Raw genomic sequence first — 18,532 nt, 5'->3', positions numbered from 1 at the left:
ATAACTGCCATCCATCACACTCCCAGCTCCTGTAAATTCTTTATTGCCTCTAACTGCAGCTCCAACCAATCCATGCGATCTGATAGGATTCGCAACCAAAGACAGCTCCTGCAAACATAATCATCAGTAACATGGAAAGTCTCCCTAAACTCCCACTTCACTTTACTAAAGGCCATCTTTGCTCCTTCACAATCTATAGACCCAGAAAATAGCACCATCTCATTGCTCTAAAAAGCACTGCTTCAGGCTAACTTAATACTTACGGAAAGTAGTTCAAGTCATGGAAGGTAAAAGACTAGAAAGTTGGGACCTGAAAGCGTAGTTGCAAGTAATCTGGGAATAGTCTTTTTCAACAGTATATATGAAACAATTCAGAATAGAAAAAGGGGGAATGTGAGTGGAGAATGATAAAGCCACACACGGTGCTAAGATCTAGCAGTGGCCTTCAAAATGGGTTAAGAGAGTTGATGTGAAGGGAGAGATTATAGGAGGATGTGGTTGGGGGGGGGGGGTCAGTGAACTCAGGAGAGAGAGAAGTTGAGATAGAGATGGAAATCATCAAGAATGAGAAGACAATCAATGCAGAGAACTGTCTGAAGGAGTACAGCAATGAGGATATTCTACCTTGGCAAGAAATGTTTATGGTGCTTGGAGGGGAGTGTTAGGAACTAAGATTTTAAATGGAAGGGACATGGCAGAAGAAAGTGAATTGGTAAATTGGAAAACAGATGGTGAATTTGGTGGTAATCTACCCATGATGATCTGGCAGCTAAATGGTAGAAGGTCAAGACAGATAGGCAGATGTGGTGTCAAGGGAAATGTTAGATCAAATCACAGCAAGTTTCTGATTGGCAAAGAACTCAGCTATGCTGCAAAAAGGGTGTTGCTATTTGAACTGTTGAGCAACAGTGATCAAAAAGCCAGTGCGAGGAGAGGCAAGCAGACTGGATAAAGAGATTGACAAGATTAACCTTCATCAAGTACATCGGACAGGTCAGTTGGAGAAAAGTATAGAGCAGTCATTGTTGCCCCTAACTGTCACAATAGTCCCTTTAGAAAATACCAAGAGAAGCACAAAGGGAGTCAAGATTGAGAGAACAGCAGGAAAATAGGAAAGACAAGTCGTAAAATACAAACGAGTGGGTAGAGAGGGAAAAAATAAAACGAGGCACAGTGACATCTGGAAGGGTCTAGATGAGAATAACAAAAACATGGTAGTGAACATTGAAATCCGACTGGTATTTCCAAAATAGGTGGAAAGGAAAACAAGCTTGTCCAGAACTAAAAGTTTACATCATGTATGTTAGTTGGGTGACTTGAATCAGCGTTACATTCTTCTGCAATATGTAAACATGCCAAACATTTGTCAAGGATTGATTAAAAAATTATTTTTTATTAGAAAACTACATGCAATGTTAACTGGGAGACCATACTTGTATACTGGTCTTGACTGCTACTCCTGTAGCCAGCATTCAGTGTCACAGCATTAGCACATCACAACCTACCGAGGTTGTTGTGATTGACAGCACTCTAAGACAGGCTTTCATAAATGGTAGATGGAAATGTGTTGCTGGAAAAGCGCAGCAGGTCAGGCAGCATCTAGGGAACAGGAGAATCGACGTTTCAGGCATTAGCCCTTCTTCAGGAAGAAGGGCTAATGCCCGAAACGTCGATTCTCCTGTTCCCTAGATGCTGCCTGACCTGCTGCGCTTTTCCAGCAACACATTTCCATCTCTGATCTCCAGCATCTGCAGACCTCACTTTCTCCTTTCATAAATGGTACACATGCATCATATCAGCTTGCCTTTGGAACTCTTGTTGGTTGGATACTGCTGTTGGCTGGGTTTCAGGCCAAGTGTTGAAGTAGTAAGCTGGAATCTAAGACGACGCCTTGGTGAAATTAGAAACATGTTAAGTGGACCATTAACTAAATCCAGGAGACTTTGCTTTGTTGCATCTTCTATTTAACATGTAATTTATAGTTTATATCAATTGAAATGTGCTTACTAATGTATGTTTAAATTGCACTAATCTTGGGATTGATCAACTAGATTTTAATTTTTAAAACTTTTACTGCAGCAATCAGGTATAATGTATTGCGGTCATTTCATAAATTCAGTCCTCTCACATTACAGGTCTTCAAAGAGGTCACAACAAACTTCAATGATAGACAGGGTAGGTGATTAAGGTCCAGAGCTCCTTGTCAATGAAACATTGGGAAAAACATTGGAGATAGGCCTTGATTTCAATGGAGCTATCTGGAGGTCTGGATTCTTAAGTAGAAAGAGGAACGTAAACATCTTTTGTATTTTCCATTTATAGCGCATCCTTCACAACTTCAGAAACTTCCCGCAAATTGCTTTATAACCAATGAAAAGACTTGCACTGTGTCACTTTCATGCTCTTGGTGATGCAGCAGCCAATTTGCGCATCGCAAAATACCAGACAACAAGATCACTGTGTGGGCGGCACGGTGGCACAGTGGTTAGCACTGCTGCCTCACAGCGCCAGAGACCCGGGTTCAATTCCCGCCTCAGGCGACTGTATGGAGTTTGCACGTTCTCCCCGTGTCTGCGTGGGTTTCCTCCGGGTGCTCCGGTTTCCTCCCACAGTCCAAAGATGTGCAGGTAGGGTGAATTGGCCATGCTCAATTGCCCGTAGTGTTAAGTAAGGGGTAAATGTAGGGGTATGGGTGGGTTGCGTTTCGGCGGATCGGTGTGGACTTGTTGGGCCGAAGGGCCTGTTTCCACACTGTAATGTAATGTAATGTAATCTAATCTATTCATCAAGAACTGCCCTGTTCTTCTTCAGAATCCTTTGGGACTTTTTTTTGTAAACAATGTGAAAGGGGAGATAGTAATTATGGTTGACTGACCTGTTGGTTAATCTTCAAATGTGCATCGAAATAAAGAGATGTGGTGATTGTAAAGAGATTTGAAGAATAGATTTGTGGTGTAGTTGCCCTGAGGAGTTATGAAACTAATTAGAAAATGGAGGCTTAATGTTCAAATGCGGGATGGTGACCTGGGGGGAGATAAGAGGTAGAGTGGAATAGTCTGATACCAGTTCTTAAAGCAGATGAAGATGCACATGTTGGTCAAGTAGCTCGGATAATGTGGAAGTTGGAAATGATGACTACAATTTAAGGTAATGACATTTTAGATAAGATGGGGCTACGAACACCACCAAAGGTGCGACAAGAAAAATTCAAGCAATTCAAGGAGTGGCAAGTTGAAGGAAAACCTTCCACTTTCTCAAAAAGCTACAGACATGAGCAGAGTAGAAAAACTACCATGCTAAATATGGAATCGGTTGAGATGAAAACATTGAGCAGGATTTGAAATAATCACTTTTCTTCAGGAGTGGCAAGAAAATAAAAGACAACATACTGACAAAGAATAAAAAGCTATTTGAAGCTAAAAGCCAAAGGGAAGAATGATTGGCATTCGTTCAAGAGATGTTTCAGTTTCCTGATCTCATTACCTAAAAAGGAAGCAGGTTTACTCTGAAATTTTGTTGTGTCAACGGCAGTCAGTGTAAAAAGATTTCACTGCAACAAAGCCAATGCACTAAGCAGGTTTCAACACTTCTATGAATTTAAAAGTTCAAAAGAGTTGTTAGTATTTAGGGTCTGGACGTTCTTGAACTTATTGGAGCTTAATAGATTGAAGTTTTTAAAAATTAACCAAGCTATATACGGCAGTCAGCAAGAAAAAGTCTGCACCATTGATTGCAGCATTTTAAGCATTCTAGTTCTGATCCTCAAATTATTTCATATTTGTAACAATCTTGATTAGATCCTGGCGCTAATTAAAGGTTTGGGAGGATTGCGTCATTGAGAAGATTTGGCTTTAAAAGAAATAGCCAACTGGTGCAGAAACATATTTTGAAAGATCTCCTTATTTGTCTTACAGCCTAAAGCAGTTTGTCAAATTTTTCAACTTCTTTTGAAATTGGCAGGCAAGTATTTATGTTGACCTGCTTTAGTTAGAATGAGAGACATGGAATTAACAAAGTGTCCAGCTAAATGTCACTTTCCCTCCTAATGCCTGATAAAAAAAAACCTGGGATAAGTTATTATGCAATTTTACTCCTGACTTCCAAAGAGGATGTGCAATCAGCTTTTTTCTAAGAATTTAACATTAAATGTTAACCACATGTAGCCCAATAAATTGGGTCTTTTATTGCAACAGGTGACTAACATACTCAAATCCTGAAAGATGGGCCGAAGAGAAGGCTAAAGAAAAGCAAAATATTTGGCCAGAGACAAATATGATTGCAGTCATGTTTTAGTCACAATTCTAATTAATGTCATTAATAACACCACCAATATTTTATTTTGGATGCTGGCACATTTTTACAGACCACTTAGGTTAAAGTTACTCTCCACAATATGGATCTGAGTTTCTATTCTGCATAATTTCCCATTATCTATTCATTCAATTTTTTCCATCTATTAAATATGCTACACTATTCCTCTGTAAATTTCAGGAAACTACCAGGCTTTTGTCACTTCTAATTAAATAAAGCAGCTTTGGCGGTACTCCCTGTAATAGCAACACCTTCACTATCTACAGCCCAGTTAAGGGCTTTCATCTTATATTTGACAACCAGAATTTAAATGACATCTCCAAAAAAAATCAAAAATTAGAATTAAATTGTTTTGCTGAATTTAATTTCGAGACTGTACTAGTTCCCACAGTGCTTCATGTCCAAGACTATAAGATAATTATAGAATCTCTACAGGGTGGAAGCAGGCCATTTGACCCATCAAGTTCACACCGACAGTCCATAGTCTCCCACCCTATCCTCATAACCCTGCACTTCCCATGGCTAATCCACCTAACCTGCACATCTTTGGACTGTGGGAGGAAACCGGAGTATCTGGAGGAAACCCATGCGGTCAATGGAGAGAACATGCAAACTCCACATAATCACCAGGGCTCAAGTCGAATTCCTTGAGCTGTCTTTTAAAGTTTTCTCATTACAGTACAATCATTTGATATGAAGAACAGTAAATTGAACAGTCATCAGTAATACTATAGATTTTGCAAACATTGCACCAGATCAGATTGATCTTGTTTCCATCTTCTACTGAACTATAACTTAAAATGTCAAAATGTTGATACTCTAAAATCCAAGTATTCTCTATTTATTATTTTCAAAGTTCTTTCCTCTTAAGTCCCTAAGCTACCTTTAATCATTGCATGATTGAGCAAAATGCTGCTTGGCCTCTTTATCCTGCCACATTAATGGTTTTTAACTTAAATAAATGACTTTTTTCAGAATGTACTAAAATCTTCAGCTTGTTCAGTGTATCGGAACTACATAATAAAAAAAAACTTCAAAAGGCTAACTGTAAAGGCCCAATTGCATTATTTAATTTGCCCCATCCAGGAATAGCACAGCCTATAAATACATTAACCAAATGCTGTTTCCAAGATTTTGCAAGCTCCACGAAGATGATAGATTAAAAAAAACTGGACTTTTTCAGGAAATGCTATGGATGTAGTGATGGTAACAAGGTCAGCCAGAGAATGAGTTGTCTAATTGGACCAGTTTAATAGCCCCAATCAGGGAGCCCTGGCTGACATATTTATAGAATCCCTACAGTGTGGAAACAGGCCATTTGGCCCAACAAGTCCACACCAACCCTCCAAACAGTATCCCACCCAGACCCATTCACCTACTCTATTACTCTACATTTCCCCTGACTAATGCACCTAACCTACACATCCCTGAACACTATGGGAAATTTAACATTGCCAATTCACCTAATCTGCACGTCTTTGGACCGAGAGAAAACCCACACAGACACGGAGAACATGCAAACTCAACACAGACAGTTGCCCAAGGCTGGAATTGAACCCTAGTCCCTGGCACTGAGACAGCAGTGCTAACTACTGAGCCACCGTGCTACCCCAGGAGTGTCAGAGGTTCTGTTCACTCAGGGCTGGCTCTGAGGAAACAGGATCGCTGTCAAGGACTTTCTTCATGTAAATAAAGGGTGACTTAGTGACACCAGCCTGTGTGGAGCTATTGCAGTGAAGAAACTCCCAACTGTGAAATAAGCTCCAGGAGACCATGCTGACTGATGTCACAATTGTTTTTGTTCCATAACCTGAAAAGGTTGTCCAGGATCATGAGCTTATCCAGCTTTCTTTTGAAAGTCAAAGTCAATCATTTCATGTACTGCCACTTATGCCACAGCGTTGCCTGTGAAACATAATTGCACCTAGCCGACCTCTATGTTTTGGTTTGCCTTCAAAAGCCCCTGTATCATTGCCTTGCCACCCAAGCCAACTTATATCACCTTTGTACCACAATCTATCATTTTTTTAAAAGGTTCTTCAAAAGTTATTCTAAACAACACATTACTTTCAAAAATCTAAGGACACTATGCATCCATCAAAGCATGAATAAAGATGGTATGCAGCAAAAGTCTCAACAGAAACTGCATTGCACATCACAACTGTGAAACACCGTAGAAGCCTGCTACCAATAGATTTTTGGAGGAAGTTTGTAAAGTTTACGATTTGATTGACTGTGTTAAACGGCCCAATATCACTGTCATAATAACCACAACATTCCCCACCTCCCCCCACCCCCACCCCAGCATTTTTCCACTGTTTTTGAATTGATAATAGATAATTGTATTTATATTCCATGCTTGTTAGCACAAGAATAAGAACATGTTTATGCTTTAGATTGATTTGTCTTCAGGAATCACCATTAAGATATTGAGTTTATTTTACAATGCACTTTCCTTCCAATTCAGTAAATATGTTAGGCCTTCCGATCTCTAAGTGCATCTTTATAAAAGACAATTTATCCACTGTACTTAGTGCCATCACATAATGAACTGACTAAATCAATGCATATTTGCAATTTTAACTCTTCCATAATCTCATCTCAAGCAGTAACTGACAAGTACACATTAATCCAATGTTTCAAACACTACTGTCCAAATGCTATCCCATGTTAAAGGTATGTAGTTTTACCCATCCAACGTTCAATTATTCTGGATATTTGTAGATAAAACAAATGTTTACCAAATTATTAGCTGTGGACCAGATTAACTTTTAGGTAGGGTAGAGATATTGGCCTGGATTTTCTGATGGCTAGATAGTTGTTCCTGCAGTGTAGAAATAAAAAGAACACTCAATAGATATAAGATTGGAGTCTTATTTCATGAGCTTTTTAAAATATTCATTCATTAAATATGGGCACTGTTGGCTATTCCAGTCTTTACTGCCCATGGACCATTGCACTCCTTTAAGTGTAGGGCACCTACAGTACTGATAGGAACGGAGTTTGTGGGATGTTGACAACGGTGATGGAGTTACAAGTAGCTTAGTGGTTAGCATTGTTGCCTCTCAGTGCCAAGGAGCTGAATTAAATTCCAGCCATGGGTGACAGTCAGTGTGGAGTCTGCATGTTCTCCCAGTGTCTGTGTGGGTCCCCTCCATGTGCTCCAGTTTCCTCCCACAATCTAAAGATGTACAGGTTCAGTGGATTGACGACAGGAAATGTAGGGTTACAGGGATAGGGTCAGGGTGGTATGCTCCTTAGAGGGTGGATGCTGACTCAATGGGGCAAATGGTTTGCTTCCACACTAAAGGTTCTATGAAGTCATGATGGTGTGCAGTTTAGAGGGGAATTTGCCGGTGGTGCTGTTCCAAAGTATGTGCTACACTTATCTGTCTAGGTCATAACTTTGAACGAGCTGTTGAAGAAGGATTCATGAATTCCTGCACTACATCTCGCAGATGATACAAACTATTGCCATTGTACATTGGCACTGAACTGAAAAGAGCGAACACTGAAGGTGGTGGATGAAGTGCCAATGGACTGCTCTGTAGTCTGTAAATTGCACCCATGCCGGAAAGTGAGTATTCCATGACAGATGTTGGGAATCAGGATAAGAGTTACTTGCCACATACCTCCTTACTTCCGACTCAATTTTATGATGTTCATAGTAGAGGAGTACCACTTTTTTGTAAATTGCTATGCTGTGCTTAGATTCTCTTTTGTTGAAGATGATCATTGTCTGGCACTTGTGTGGTTTTTGCCACAATTATTTGCCACCTACTCTAAAACCAATTTGTTGTCTAGGTCTTGCTGCCAATGTACACAGACAGATTCAGTATCTGAAGAGTCAATCATTCTGATAATGATAGAATCATTAGCAAAACATTCCCACTCATACTTTATGACAGAAGGTCAGCCATTGATGAAGTAATTGAAGATTATTGGGCAACTGGGAGCTATTGTTTTGTAATAGTGTCGCTCCCTCCAAAGCAGCAGGCCACGGTTCAATTCCCACCTGCTTCAGACATTTATAACATCTCTGAACAGAGATTAGAAATTCTACCACCCTGAGAAACTTGTGCAGGGATGCTCTTGGATTGAAATTATTGACATTACAAACAGACACTGAACAAAGTTCCAAAGTTCTCAGTTTTACAAAAGAAACAAAATGTCACAGAATTAACAGGATTGGCTTCTTTAGTCACCTGCTCCCAGAGGTCACCTCATGGTTAATTTCTAACAATGCCCTCCCTTGTGGATACCTTTGTTTCTGACCAAAAAATTGATAAGTGTGCTGTCGGAAAAGAACAGCTGGTCAGGCAGCATCCAAGGCACAGCAGAGTCATACCTTGAAGAGGAGCTATGCTTGAAACATTGACTCTCCTGCTCCTCAGATGCTGCCTGACCAACTGTGCATTTCCAACAGCACACGTTTCAACTCTGATCTCCAGCATCTGTAGTCCTCACTTTCTCCTTTCTGACCAAAGATCTAATTTAATTAGCATTTCATGAGGTACCAAGAGAGTAAGTTATGAAATGCATGACAACTACGGACATGCTTTGTTTGGCCGTGAGAAGTTTGTCCAAAAATATATGCATCAGCATCTAAATTATTTGCAAAAAGTGGATGGTAGAATGTTGATAGTTAAGCAGTCAATTTTGAACTTATAGACCTTTATTAGTTGAAATTCTTTTGAGTATGAGATACAGGTCATTCTGTCATAAAGCACATTTCATCAATGCAAATTCGCTAGCAATTGACGAATTGGGGACACTTTCTGCAGCACGAACTGTTAAAACTTGTTGGCTGTAACACAATTACAGTGCCATTTATAAAGCGCAACTTTTCTATACGACAGAGTTGCACAAGAAGAACTGACTGTAATGCTCAAGAAATGACCAGTTTGCAGTCCCTTTTAACTCTGCCCCTTTGAAAGTCCCTTGACACCTCATCTAGAAAGCACTGAAATTTACATCTGTAGTTGTTCATTTGGCTATAGCAGTGTTAAAAATGTAAGTTGGAATCAAAAGTTTTATAGGTTTACATGGGTTCTTATCATTGGTTCCTCCAACAACTAACCCCATCTTTCTTTGTGCTAGATATGGCTCCAACCAGCAGAAAGATCATTTTCCACCAACCCACAACCCCAGTTCCAATTGACCTCAGTTTTACTAACAAACATTGACACATTTCATGTCAGCTTAATATCAAGGATACTCATTCTCATCTCTGGAGTCTAGTTCTTTTGTCCAATGCCAGTTTTCCTATTTGGCACAAGCTCCAAAATGTTAACATGGAGGACTTTGCAGGATTGATAGGACTGGGCTTGCCATTGTCTGGCTGTAATGAGGGCAGGAGCAATGTGGCCCAGGCAGAACCTGAACAGAGCACCATTGAGCAGATTACTGTGGAGTAGGTGCCACTTGATAGTACTGTCAGTGACCTCTTTGCTGGTGAACTGAGAATAGACATGTGCTGGAAGTGGCCTGATCACTGTTGTCTAGTTTTTAGTGCATAAGACATTTCTGGACAATTAGAAGACACTTCATTACTTATGTTTGAACTGGTACCATGTTGCAGACTCCTAAGGCCACTCCCTCCCAACTGTTTATCACTCTGCCTCCACCACTGGTGCTTCTGACCTACCATTAGGACACAGTCATACAGAATCTTCTCTCACAGGCAATGTCAGCCTTGCTTGACTAGTCTTCAGGCAGCTTTCCCTAGTTTTTGCGAAATCACCAGGATGTTAGCAAGGAGAACTTTGTAGGAGTAGCAAGGCTGGGTTTGCCTTTGTCAGTTCAAGGGCCTAGGTCAACATTGTGTGATCTGACTAGTTTCATTCCTTTTATTTTGGGATTTGTAACAAATTTGATGAAATTGGCTTGCTAAGCCATTTCACAGGGCAATTAAGAACCAACCACATTGCTATGGGTCACGAGTCTCATGTCAGCCAGAAGTCTTACAATAAGCAAACTGTAAGGCCATTGGAGATAATATATAAATAATCTGGAAACTAAATTAATTACAAATTTCACCATCTGTCATGACAGGACTTAAACCCATGTCATTATAAATTAGAGTGAGGTTTCTAGGTTATAGCTCATTACACAGCTGGAAGTGTCATGCTTTAAATAAAACAAGCATTTGTTTTGACATGGTTAGAAAAGATCACATGGCAGCACTGCAAGAAAGGGGCATTGAAATATTACCATGTCAAAAATCAAACACACTGACAATCTACCACTTGTCGAAAAATGTGGTGCTGGAAAAGTGCAGCAGGCCAAGGAGCAGGAGAATCGACGCTTCAGGCATAAGTCCTTCTTCAGGAATGAGGCTGGTGTGCCAAGCGGGCTGAGATAAAAGGTGGGGGGGGTGGGCGCTGGGAATACGATGGAAGGAGGTGAGGGTGATAGGCCGGAGAGGGGGTGGGGCGGAGATGTCAGGAAGAAGATTGCAGGTCAAGAGGGCGGTGCTGAATCCGGGGGTTGGAACTGAGATAAGGTGGGGGGAGGGGAAATGAGGAAGCTGGAGAAATCTACATTCATTCCTTGTGGTTGGAGGGTTCCTAGGTGGAAAATGAGGCGCTCTTCCTCCAGGCGTCGTGTGACCAGGATCTGACGATGGAGGTGGCCAAGGACCTGCATGTCCTTGGTGGAGTGGGAGGGGGAGTTAAAGTGTTCAGCCACAGGGCGGTTGGGTTGGTTGGTGTGGGTATCCCAGTGGTGTTCTCTGAAACGTTCCGCAAGTAGGCGGCCTGTCTCCCCAATGTAGAGGGGACCACATCAGGTGCAGCAGATACAGTAAATGATGTGTTTGAAGGTGCAGGTGAATTTGCGATGGATATGGAAGGGTCCATTGGGGCCTTGGAGGGAGGTGAGGGGGGAGGTGTGGGTGCAAGTTTTGCACATCTTGCAGTTGCAGGTTCGGATTTGTTGCAGGTACTGGTTGTCCTGGTTGAGTCAAAATTGTGTTGGTCTGAATGTAGTCCAGAGTCCATTCGGGGTCAGTCAGTTCCATCGGCAGGTGCTGAGGAAGGAAATGTGGCTGTGGTAGCAAGTCTGTTTCAGGACATGAAACACCACTTGTCTTGTTTCTGTTTGGGGTACTTAACTAGGTACAAGTTTATTGACTTATCTCCTGATTCTCGTGTGACAATGCCACCCTATTTTGTCCTTGTTTTTTTTCCCAAGAGGGGTTGTAAAGGCAGAGGTGGCAAAATGTCTGGAAGTCTACTTTAAACAAAGGTTTTTTTCTCGTTTGGTTTGTTTTAGCAGGCAGTCAGAAACTGCTGGTAGCAGAGAAGTTGTTACGGTGAAAAATGATTCCATGCTTCAACAGATGTTTCTTGCATGACTCCTCTCTCTGCAATCTCTCTTGCCTGCAGGAACCTGAGTTTGAATTTACCATTTGCCAAAGGGTGTGTGTTTTTGGAATGTTGTGGGTATTGGAACAGCTCCTTTGTTAAGTTGTGTTTTCAAGTTGGTTAGGTTTCCAAATAGTTGCAATTTTAAATTTGTTTTCTTTTGTTCATATTTCAACTGTAGTGTGTAAATAAATTCTGATTTGCTTAAAGCAGAGTGGATTGACCAGCTGCATCATTCCTGGAATATCCACTTAACATCTGACATTAAAACAAGAACAAGGGCTATCTTTTTAAAGCGTTTTGAGGTGGTCTGGCCTGGCCCATAACACTCCCATTAGAACAGCACTTCATAACTACATGATTGCTTGTGAAGTCCTTTGGGACACTCAGTCCAGGAAAGACACAATATGAATGCAAGTGGTTTCTTTATTTAGAAAGAAAAACATTTTCTTCTTTCTCCAACCACACTAGCATAACATTAGCATTTATGACCGTTTTGTTCAGAAAATTAATGAAGCTATGAAAATTAATGTCAAGTCCTGATTGTATATTTCTGCAGAAACAAATATAAAATTAAAACAAATTAAGAGAAACTGTTTCAGTTTCAGAAATGACAACTGGCAAAAGCAGACAGCAGATGTGAATTGTTTTTGCATGATAATCACTGATCAAGACTGCACTGCATGAAAGGCTGATGGAAGCAGTAAATGTAGTTTGCCCACCATTTTACTATGTTCATACATATCGTATACATTTAACTTTCAAACAATATTAGAGGGAAGATCAAAGTTAAAAAAAAGTAGGATAATGCGTAAAGAGTGAGGAAGTGAGACTAATTGGACTGTTGCAATAAACAGCCAGCAAATGCGTGATATGCTGAAAGGTATTTTTTGTATTATTAGATGGCGATTCTGAATCCAAATTGCATCTACACTCCAAATAATGAAAGGCGAAATGTTTCCCATCTCTGAAATCATTAAATTCATAATATCCTTGGTTTGAATATGATTAAGTCATAATAGTAGATTTTACAAATGTAGTTGGAGCAGTAAAAGAACTCAAAAGACTTTCTGATAAACTTCACCCTAGGCCAAATTTTGGAACATGCCTGCAATGGCTCAGTTCAACCTAAGTTAACCAACTTCCCCATAACCAGCATATTATCCATTCACGTATCTATGGGGAGTTCTCTCAGACATGCCCTCCTTACCAACAGAATGTGGAGCTTCGTAATATTTCTGAAAAATGCTGACTTTAAGTATCACATAGTTGTTCTTTGCAAAGAAGGCAACACCTGCAATACTCATACTGCCTCATCATCTCTTTCGGTTAAATACTCAATGCACATAGATTTTGCAAAAACTGTCATGTAGCCAATACAAATTTCAGAGTCAACCTTCTGAGAACAGACTTCTAGACCATGAATTGCATGGTAACTGGAATAAACCACTTCAAGAGGAAAAAAAAAGAAAATCACCAACCTACCTTCTGGTTGATGGTCAAAGACCAAGACAGTGACCAGAAATACATCGAGTATAATACATACATAAGCAGAAGGGAGAAAGTGTCACAGCAAGCGAGAGACAGAGATAAAATATTTGGTCTTCTTCAAATTAATCATCTTTTATTCTAGCACCAGAAGCTATACAAGGGTATAGTATGATCAAACTTCAAGAAGTTGATTTATGGTCAGTATCAGAATAGTTGTGTACAACCTTTCAATGATCCAGCTCAAAGAGCAAATCTCAAACCAAGTTACAAATCTGCTGAACTTGTACTCAGAGACCATTCACAGTCAAACCTAAAAAATATCAGCAGGAGTTTCTCAAATTCCACACTTATGAAGTAGATCCATCTTTGTAATACCTGGTCAGAGTATTCTGGAAAATCTTGTAAAACTCTGTAGGTACATTTTGCAGGCACATGACCACATATAGCTGGACACATTCAGCTGCTATGAGGACATCAGGAAAGGACTACCACAGTTTTGTAAATTATACGTATAATTGTCAGTTAAAAGTGAAATGTGAGAATTAAATACTCATCTTTACATATACACACGTTATGCTGTGGAAGCATATTTGTTTACAAACATATAAAAATACTTGTTAACTAGTTTGATAAGAAAATAATGTATAAAAGTATATAGCAAAACATTTAATCATCTTCAATGGAAGGATCAATTCCATCTCTTTATATTACATGAGGAAAAAATCAACTACAATTTAGCACTTTGAATCCCTTATCCCAAAATACACTCACATCAAAGGAAGACAAATAGAAAGACTTGGAACTCCTCAACAATGATGTGAAATTGTTTTAAAATAATAAAAAAGAAAATCTAGAATGTTCATGTCCAGTGAGATCACAGATTCTTAGCCACATTGTTTCTTGAAAATCTCTCTGGACTGTTAAAATAAATACAGTAGACTGACTGGATTTGGCCACTGGAACAAACTGCAGCATTACATGAAACTCAGACTCTTACCAACAATGAAGTGCTGTTTAAGGCTTATTTCTGTGTGTGTTATCCAGGGCAAAATAAAAGTCAGTTCACTCTTACTTGCTGCCCTTTCTTCATTATCAACTTTTTTTCTTGGAAATAAAGGATCCTTATGTACAATAGCTGATTAGCATGTAACCATAGCACTAGAAGTTAAATGGCACTTGGGACAAGACATGTAAGCATGGATTTTAAAACACTTCACAAGGCAAATTAGCTCAAATCAACTTACATTCCAAATTTTCTTTCATAATTAGTAGAAATATCATTCCTGAAACAAATAGAACTGAGACACAAATAGAACTGCAACATACTCAGTAGCAGCCTTAGTGTTTGTTTCCTTAAAATTTAACCTGGAATCTTGAGGAAAGAGTGGCAAAATTCCCTGCTCCTCAAGAGCATTACACAGCAAATTTCTTCATCAGACTAAGGCTCTCTGCGGCCAAACAGTAAGCATGCAGGTAAAGGGGCAATACTGATAGACACACAAAAGGATTCTGAAGGCAGAAATAGGAACATGTGGTTTGGCAAATCTGGGTGAGTACAGGAACAACATCTCAAAATAGGACACAGTGACAGCCACTACTATCTTTCTCATTCCGTGAAGGTTCTGGAGAAGGAGGACATTCTTGCTCTTGAAATCTTCTGCAAGGAGGACGAGAGAAAAAGACAAGTCAATTATTCTCTTTTTGCCTGAAAACATAGTTTTATAGTATTGTAGAGCAGAAATGATCACCATTTGGCCAATCACACAGAACGAACAATTAGTTCTAATCCCTCACTTTTTGTTCACAGCCTTGCAGATTTACTTTTTTGCCAACATTTTCAAAATTGCTGTTCGACCAGTTGTCAATAGCCCATGAGATTTTGCAATCCAGAACATCACAAAAAGATTCTGATTCCCCCATCTGGCTCTTTGACCAGTTCTCTCTTCTGGATAATAACCATTCTGCCAATGGAAACAGTTTATCCTTATTTTTTCTACTAACTCAAACAATTGCAATCTTGCCTTACCCCATTCTACTCCAGCCCTAAACTTCTCCAGTCTCTCCACTAAGTGAATCTCATCAACTCTGGGACCATCTTATTGCTGTTCCTTTGCACCCTCTTAAAAGGCCTTCAGTGAAGGCTGTTGCCCCGGACTAAGAAAATACACCAGCTGAGGCCAAAGTTGCAATTTCTAACTGTTCAGCATTATCGTCCTACTTTTGGATTCTACTTGTAAAGCCAAGAATCCTCGAAGCTTTAAAAAGACTCTTACTTGTTTTGACATCGTCAGAGATGTGTTTAAGTGAACCCCTAAATAACTTTGCTCATATGCTACCTTTAAGATTGTACCATTTTGCATATTTTGCCTCTATGTACTTTGGAAGTATCACTTCCAACTTCTCTGTTCACTAAATTTCAACTGTAAAGTTGAATATGAATATGCATATGCAGTCCTTAAAACAGCTGTGTGAAGGAAGCTGGAAGAGATGCATGAGTTTAAATAATTTCTGGGCTGAAGAGGATGCACCATGCAACTTTTTGGAACTCTCTCAAACAAGTACGCTGCTTTAGAAAACGTAGGGGGTGATGGACTCTCAGGAGAACACAACACAGACAGCCAAGTTTCTGGCACCCAGACTGGCTCCAAAATAACAAAGGGTATGTCAGGTTCCAAGTGATTGATTGTGATAGGGAACTCTAGTCAGAGAACAGACACATTTTTGTGGCCAACAGCAAAAAGTCAGAATGGTATATGTTGCTTCCCTGGTGCCAGGATCAATAATATCTCAGAGTGTGCAGAATATTCTGAAAATTTAAGTGGGACCAGGAGACCGTTATACATATTGGAAGTAACGATATAGGAAGGGAAAAAGGAGGAGATTCAGAAGGAAGAATATAGGAAGTTAGGCAAGAATTTAAAAAGGAGGCCCTCAAGAATAGTAATATATGGATTACTCCTGGTGCTACAAGCTAGTGAGGGTAGGAACACAGCAGAAGAGTTTGTGGTTGAGGAGCTGGGAGGGTAGAAGGGTTCACATTGTTGGATTATTGGATTCTCTTCTGGGCCAGATGTGACTTGTATAAGATGGATGGATTGCACCTGAATTGAAAGGGGACTAATATATTGGTAGGGAGATTTGCCCGAGCTGCTTGGGAGGATTTAAACTAATAAGTTGGGGGTGATGGGATCTCAGCGATTGCGAGGAAAGAGATCAGCGGGAGATGATTACAGGTGGGAAGAGGAGCAAGTCGAACAGTCTGAGCAGGCAGGAACAAAGCAGAGAGCAAGGTAAATTAAACTGCATTTATTTCAATGCAAGAAGCCTAACAGTGAACGCAGATAAACACAGGGCATGATTAGGGACGTAGGACTGGGATATCATAGCAACTGCAGAGACATGGCTCAGGGATGGACAGAATTGGTACTTTAACGTTCCAGGATATAAAAGGTTATAGGAAAGATAGAAAGGAGGGGGAGTGGCGTTTTTGGTAAGGGATAACATTATGGCTGTATTTGAGGATATTCCTGGGAATATGTATACAGGGAGGTTATTTGGGTGCAAACATAGAAATAAGAAAGGGATTATTACCTTATTTGGATTGTGCTACAGACCCCACCCCAGTAGTCAGCAGACATTGAGAAACAAATAGGGCTGACCTTATAGAGATTTATAAAATCATGAGGGGCATGGATAGAATAAATACACAAGGTCTTTTCCCTGGGGCGGGGAAGTCCAGACCTATAGATTTAGGATGAGAAGGGAAAAAGATATAAAAGTGACCAAAAGGAACTTTTTCACGCAAAGGGTGATGCCTGTATGGCATGAGCTGCCAGAGAAAGTGGAGGAGGCTGGTACAATTGCAGCATTTAAAAAGGCATCTGGGATGAGATTAGGTTCGGATAACTGGCTGGCATGGACGAGTTGGACTGAAGGGTCTGTTTCTGTGCTGTACATATCTACGACTCTATGAGATCTAAGTTACCTTTAAGAATAATTGGGTGACAATGGTAGGGGATTTTAACTTTCAAAACATAGACTGGGACTGCCATGGATTTAAAGGTTTAGATGGAGAGGAATGTGTTAGGTGTTTAAAAGACAATTTTCTGATTCAGTATGTGGATGTACCTACGAGAGAAGGTGCAAAACTCGACGTACTCTTGGGAAATAAGGCAGGGCAGGTGACCGAGGTGTCAGTGGGGGAGCACTTTGGGGCCAGCGACGATAATTCTATTAGTTTCAAAATAGTGATGGGAAAGGATAGACCGGAACTAAAAGTTGAAGTTCTAGATTGGAGGAAGGCCAATTTTGATGGTATTAGGCAAGAACTTTCAAAAGTTGATTGGGTGCAGACTTTCGCAGGGAAAGGGACAGCTGGAAAATGGGAAGCCTTCAAAAATGCGATGATGAGTGTCCAGAGACAGTATATTCCTGTTAGGGTGAAAGGCAAGGCTGGTAGGTATAGGGAATGCTGGATGACTCAAAAAATTGAGGTTTTGTTTAAGAAAAAAAAAGGAAGCATACGTCAGGTATAGACAGTAGAGATTAAGTGACTCCTTAGAAGAGTATAAAAGGCAGTAGAATTAGAATCCTTACAGTGTGGAAACAGACCCTTCGGCCCAACAAGCCCACACGGCCCTCCAGAGAGTAACCCCCCCCCCCCCAACGCATTCCCCTGCCCCATTATCCTATATTTACCCCCATTTAATGCACCAAACCTCTCATCCCTGAGCACTATGGGCAATTTAGTGTGGCCAATTTACCTAACCTGGACATCATTTGGCTTGTTGGCGGAAACTGGAGCACCCAGAGGAAACCCACGCAGACACAGGGACAATGTGCAAACTCCACACACAAAATCGCCCGAGGCTGAAATTGAACCTAATGCTGCAAGTACCAGTACTAACCACTGAGCCACTACGCTTAAAAGGGAAATCGGGAGGGCCAACAGGGAACATGAGATAGCTTTGGCAAATAGAGTTAAGGAGAATCCAAAGGGTTTTTACAAATACATTAAAGGGTAACTAGGGAGAGAATAGGGCTCATCAAAGATCAGCAAGGCAACCTTTGTGAGGAGCCACAGGAACTGGAGGGAAGATACTAAACGAGTATTTTGCATCAGTGTTTACTATGGAGAAGGACATGGAAGATACAGAATGTGGGAAAATACATGGTGACATCTTGAAAAAGGTCCATATTACAGAGGTGGTGGAGCTGGATGTTTTTAAAAAGCATAAAAATGTGAATAAACCCCCAGGACCTGATCAGGTGTAACCTAGAACGCTGTGGGAAGGTACTGAAGTGATTGCTGGGCCTCTTACTGAGAGATTGGTATCATCAATAATTACAGGTGAGGTGCCGGA

At 40.4% G+C, this 18,532-nt stretch overlaps 1 protein-coding gene across 6 annotated transcripts in view; it reads right to left on the bottom strand.

The window, feature by feature from the left end:
• Positions 1 to 12,086: 12,086 nt before the first annotated feature.
• Positions 12,087 to 18,532, bottom strand: part of rras2 (RAS related 2) — a 111,504-nt gene continuing 105,058 nt past the window's right edge. For all 6 annotated transcript variants that reach the window (XM_043705823.1, XM_043705818.1, XM_043705821.1 and 3 more), the window contains exon 6: positions 12,087 to 14,826. In XM_043705823.1, coding sequence (XP_043561758.1) covers positions 14,739 to 14,826 — 88 coding nt within the window. In that variant the 3' untranslated portion in view covers positions 12,087 to 14,738. The remainder of the gene's footprint in view (positions 14,827 to 18,532) is intronic.

Source organism: Chiloscyllium plagiosum, chromosome 16 (genome assembly GCF_004010195.1).
Source record: "Chiloscyllium plagiosum isolate BGI_BamShark_2017 chromosome 16, ASM401019v2, whole genome shotgun sequence".
NCBI classification, from domain to species: Eukaryota; Metazoa; Chordata; class Chondrichthyes; order Orectolobiformes; family Hemiscylliidae; genus Chiloscyllium; species Chiloscyllium plagiosum.
Note: the sequence above shows the minus strand (reverse complement) of the source record. Positions and strands in the feature narration are given on the sequence as shown.